At 35.3% G+C, this 5,525-nt stretch overlaps 1 protein-coding gene across 1 annotated transcript; it reads left to right on the top strand.

Moving 5' to 3' along the window:
* Positions 1-428: 428 nt before the first annotated feature.
* On the top strand, positions 429-1,936 carry LOC131039179 (rust resistance kinase Lr10-like). Its single transcript, XM_059215826.1, has one exon. It carries the CDS (start codon positions 756-758, stop codon positions 1,794-1,796), a length of 1,041 nt encoding a protein of 346 aa, XP_059071809.1. The 5' UTR covers positions 429-755; the 3' UTR covers positions 1,797-1,936.
* Positions 1,937-5,525: the final 3,589 nt, after the last annotated feature.

Genomic DNA, 5,525 nt, shown 5'->3' with positions numbered 1-5,525 from the left:
TTCATTTTCATATAATCTCAACGAAGATGCAATCCAAGACGGGGGTCTCTTCGATCAAATCCAACGACATAACATCAGTCTACAAGTTCTTGTGTGTGGTTTGCAATGTGTAGCTCTACTACCTGGCCTTGAGGTTCCAGGATGTTATTTTAAATCGGTAACTGTTGAAGAGGCATCAACCCATTGGAATATTGCAGAGGAACAAGACCAGAAATGTAAGAGTTGCGTTTCAAGCGGTGGTCTGTGTGGGTTTAATATTTCCGATTTAAACCAGTTCCTTTGCTTTTGCGAGGATGCACCCCATCAAACCACATGTTCATCAGGTATAATTTGGTTCAGATCTCTCTATATTTTCTTCTAAGCACCCATTAAGTTTAATTGCCTTGCAATTCGAAAATATAAAATACGAAATTGGATTATCTCAGTTTAGTTCAAAAAAAATTATATTCGCATCTGATTAGCATTTACCAAATTTAAACAGTCGAGAGATCAATTTATCGAGCTATAACAGTCAGAACTAAAAAAGGCAGAGATATAACAGGTAAATACTAAGGAACCTTTTTGTGTGAGTTTTAAACATTCTTCTAATTTTCTTGTATGGTGGAGTCACTAATCTATGATACTACACATGAATTCCAGGAATAGCCATTGGGGCAAGTGCTTTCATAGTGATAGTAGCACTATTTCTTATTGTTGTTTATCGAAAGAGGTCATCCTACTTTAGATGGATCCAAAGTTGTGTTGCAAGCGAACCGATGAATTCAGGGTCTATTGGGAAAGTGGAGAATTTTCTCCAAAGTTATATTCATGAAATGCCGACCAGATATTCATTCTCTCAGCTAAAGAAGATCACTAACGACTTTTCAGATAAACTTGGGGAAGGAGGATTCGGCATGGTTTATAAAGGAAAGCTCCCGAGCGGTTTTTTTGTGGCTGTAAAACTTTTGGATCAGTCGAGACAGAGTGAGAGCCAGTTCATGAATGAGGTTGCAACTCTGGGAACCATTCATCACGTTCACTTGGTTCGCCTCATGGGTTATTGTTTTGAAGGTTTCAGAAGCGCACTTGTATATGAGTACATGGCCAATGGATCCCTAGAGAAGTTTCTATTTCAAGGAAAAGAACAAGAACAGAAGCTCAGTTGGGAGCAATTGTATTCAATTGCTTTGGGCGCTGCGCGCGGAATTGCGTATTTGCACCAAGATTGTAACAGGCGCATCATTCATTTTGACATTAAGCCTCACAATATTTTACTGGATGCAGATTTCACGCCCAAAGTAGCTGATTTTGGTCTCGCTAAACTGTATGGGAAGGGAGACGACCACGTATCAATTACGGCAACCAGAGGGACGCCAGGATATGTTGCGCCAGAGGTGTGGAATATAAATTTGGGAGGTGTAACAGACAAATCAGATGTTTACAGTTTTGGAATGCTATTAATGGAGATAGCGGGAAGGAGGAAGAACATTGAGTTGCAGGTGAGCCATTCGAGTCAACTTTATTTTCCGGAATGGGCGTTCAAATTGATAGAAAGTGGGGAGTTGGAAAAGAGGTTGAGAGAAAAAGGTCGATGCGACATGGAAGTGGAAGATGAAGAGAAGGTGAGGAGAATGACGAAAGTAGGACTTTGGTGTATTCAATACAATTCCAATGACCGACCATCAATGAGCAGGGTGGTACAAATGCTGGAAGGAAACGGTGATGATGTAAGCAATCCTCCATTACCTTTCAACTCCTCCCCACCGCGTGAAGTACCATTGTCATCTTCCTCCGAAGAATATTCATCCGTGGTATAGAGTCCACGAAGACTCCTAATCTACCCATCAATCTAGAAATATCTTCATCCATGGTATAGAGAAACGAAGAGGATTTGGACGATTATGAGATGATGCAAGGAGCATCTTTATTATATGGAAACGAATATTATATATTTCTGATGTAAGAATCCATCCTCTGGATATAGAAGTAATTATTATATAACTTAGATGTAAGAATCTTTGTGTGGTGGTTTCAGCTGTTTGGTATTGTAATTTTTTTCTTTTCATTTCTTGAATTGCTATTTTCTTTTCTTGTAATCACATTTTGTTTAATTCAATATATAAAAGAGTAATTATCTTCATCATATCAAAATAAATCATTCATAATTATAATTAGTATTTTTCATGTGATTTTGAAAGGTGTCATAATATTCTTGCTCAATATCACTTAGAGTTTAAAATTATTTTTGTTTTTCATAATATCTTCTAGCTTGATATCATTTAGAGTTTAAAACTATTTTTTGTTTTTAAATCTTAATGACACTTCAAAGTATTTTATTTATTGCCAAAAAATATATTTTGAGAAAAATAATTGGTACATTGGAATTTATCAATTTTTGTTGGGTTGGAAATATGAATAATACAAGGTGTATGCTGGAAATGTGGGATCAACCTGCAAGAGAGAAGAATAGTTCAAACACACACATGAAACATTGCATTAGAGATAGAAATCCAAACAAAGCAAGTTAATGAATCAAAACTCTTTAAAATCGTTCCATGCTCCTTTATCTCTAAAGATCCTCAAGATTCAAGGTGGCCCTCACTTGGAAGAGCACTTGATCTCTTGGATGACAACCTAGAGAACGAGATTTAGAGGATTTTAATATCAAAATGGATGCAACTATGATCCCAATGAATGATTGAGATATGAAACTAGATAGTGATATGGTGTAAAATGAGGAGATTGATACAAAGCTAAACTAGCATGAAAATGATACTAAGATGAAGCTAACATGATATGAGATTAACATGACATATCTAAGATTATAATGCTATCAAAATGATCTAAAATGCTATTCTATTAAAGAGAGGCAAGATTCTTAATGTTATGAGACGATAATGTAGATGCATTAAAACTTGATATGGAGAATGAAGAATGAGAGCTCTATTTATAAGGAAAATAGGGCAAGGGATGGTTGAGATTGAATAATCTCAACAAGGGATAGGATTGAAAGTTATCAATTCATGTGAGGGATTCAATCCAATCCCAAGTTGACAAATGTCTCCTTGAGATGGCTTGAGAGGAGATGCAAGAGACATTAAATGCCTGAGGAGACATGAAGGTTACCTTAGGAGGTAAGGTTGTGGTTGGTTAGGGTCATCCATTGGATAAAGTTTTTACCCAGAGGGTAAACTCTTGTGCAAGGGTTAATAGGATAACCAAGGTTAAAGCCATGAGTGCTTGATGAGACCCTTGGGTTAGATGAGGGTTAAGTTAGAGAGAAAGTCTCTAACCATGAGGGGAGGGTTGAGTTAACCATTAATCATTTGGAAGACTTTGGGGACAAATTTGTAAGAGTCCTTCCAAATTTGGGGGAACTCAATGAGTTAACTTGTTGAAGAAATGAAGCCTTTAATACATTTAGAAGACTTTCTTCCAAATTTGAGAAGTGACCTCCTCAAATTTAGGAAAGGACATGATTAGGAGACTAGAGATGATTAAGATAGGATTAGAAGGCTTCTAGAAGAATGATTAAGGAGATGCAAGTGGAAGATGTAGGATTTTGCAAGTGGATGGAGGATAATAGGATTTAATTAAAATAAAATTAATTTATTTCAATTTTGGATGCAACTTGCATTTGATAGATTTAAATAAATATTTATTTATTTAAATGTGAAATTTAATTTTGCAAGTGGAGGGATTTATAAATAAATCTGGATTTATATAAATACAAAGAGGATTTTAATTAAATGTAGATTTAATTAAAATGGGAAAGGGGAATTTAAATTAAATGTAAATTTAATTAAATGGCTAGGATAGAAGAAGGGAAATATTAATCAAATCTTTAATTTGATTAATGGTCAAAATAGAAGAATAGGATTATCAATTAAATCTTGGTTTAATTAATTGGAAGAATTAGAGATAATTAAATGAATAAAATTCACTTAATTTGTTGCACAACTTTTAGGTGTCTACATTTTTCCCCTCTTTGAGTCGACGTATGGCCACATGTTGATTCAAAGAAAAACGCTCAATTTTGTCATCAAAATTTTTCGATATGATGTTTTTGCCCAAAATTGTTGATATGATGCCCTAGATATGAAAAATGATTTTGATAGGATATGCTGATATGAAACCGATATCAATATGAGACTGATGATGAAGCCGATATGGAAATGTTGATATGATGATATGATATTGCCCCATTGGGCGATAAATTGAAAAAAATTGTGTTGTTTCAAGGGGACGACACGAAGTACGACAATGTTTGGAATTTTGTGCGATTGTTGAATTTTTTGGATTTAAAAATTGTTTTGATTTTTTTGGATTTTTAAAATTTATCACCCGATCGATTTATTAAAAATGATATTGAAAAATGGGGTGAAGACTATGTGGGGATACCATGTACATGCCCCACATGTCCACCGAGGTATCACAGCCGCCTGCGTCAACATGGACTATATAAGCCTCTTAGGGCCCATTTCCACCTCAATTGCACACTTGTCTTTGGAGTATTGGAGCTTGGAGGAGAGAGAGGAGATGGCACCCCCTACCACCATCACCATTTTTAGCAAGTTCGCCAATTTGAGAGGCCAACAGAGTATAGACCACCAATGAGTTGATTATCTAACCCGCTTTGTGAATTTTTAGCTTAGATTTTAGGCGTTTTTGCAAGTTTTTAAATTTTTTGCTCTAGGTTAGGGTTTTTTCGTGTTTTTTATTTTTTCACTTCTTTTTGCACATATAATTTTTCTTTTAGCACATGCAATATTTCTTTTTGCAAATATGAGTATTGTCATTGCGCATAGGTTTTTTTAGATAGCGCATTTGATTTGCACAATAGTGCATATGATGTTGATTTTAGCGTATCTGTGAAATAGTGTAGTGCATTATGAATGGTTTTATAGCGCATATGATGATTCTGTTCGCGCATATGAAATTGCGCATTTAACTACTATTTTAGCGCATATGAGACAGGGAGAAATTTTTTAATTTAAAGAAAATTTTGATAGGTTTAATTTGGATTTTTAGGTTCGTTATGAAGTTTTACACCCTGTCAATGTGTTAGTTGAGTCGATTATGTCGATGGGATGGTGTTTGGATGATTTTTGTGTCATGGGCCAGTATGAGTCAGTCATCAATATGAGTCATGTTGATAAGGTTCAAATTGTTGGTGTGAATCAAGTCCGTCAAGTCAATATGGTTCAAGGTCGTTATGGCTCAAGGTCGATATGGGTCATTTTATCAATATGAGGTTAGTTGATATGAGTCCTATTTCGATAAGAGTCATGATTGAGATATGAGTCAAAGTTGATATGGGTCCTGATTGCGATATGGGTCAATGTTCGATATGAGTCTTTTGTTGCTCATCATTTATGGGTCAACTCATCATTATTCCATATGGGTCAAGTTTTTGATATGGATTGTTTGGTGTTGGTTGATGTGGATCAATTTTTGATATTGGGCCAAAGACGTTATGGGACTTTTGTTGATATGACTCAATTGTTTTTCGATATGGGTCATTTTGTTGGTATGGATCGTTTGTC

Source organism: Cryptomeria japonica, unplaced genomic scaffold, assembly GCF_030272615.1.
Source record: "Cryptomeria japonica unplaced genomic scaffold, Sugi_1.0 HiC_scaffold_298, whole genome shotgun sequence".
In the NCBI taxonomy this organism is placed as follows: domain Eukaryota; kingdom Viridiplantae; phylum Streptophyta; class Pinopsida; order Cupressales; family Cupressaceae; genus Cryptomeria; species Cryptomeria japonica.
This window is presented reverse-complemented; position numbering and strand designations above follow the sequence as displayed.

Excerpts from the sequence above, each read along its gene's own strand:
- LOC131039179 (XM_059215826.1), top strand. The coding sequence starts at position 756 with ATGAATTCAGGGTCTATTGGGAAAGTGGAGAATTTTCTCCAAAGTTAT.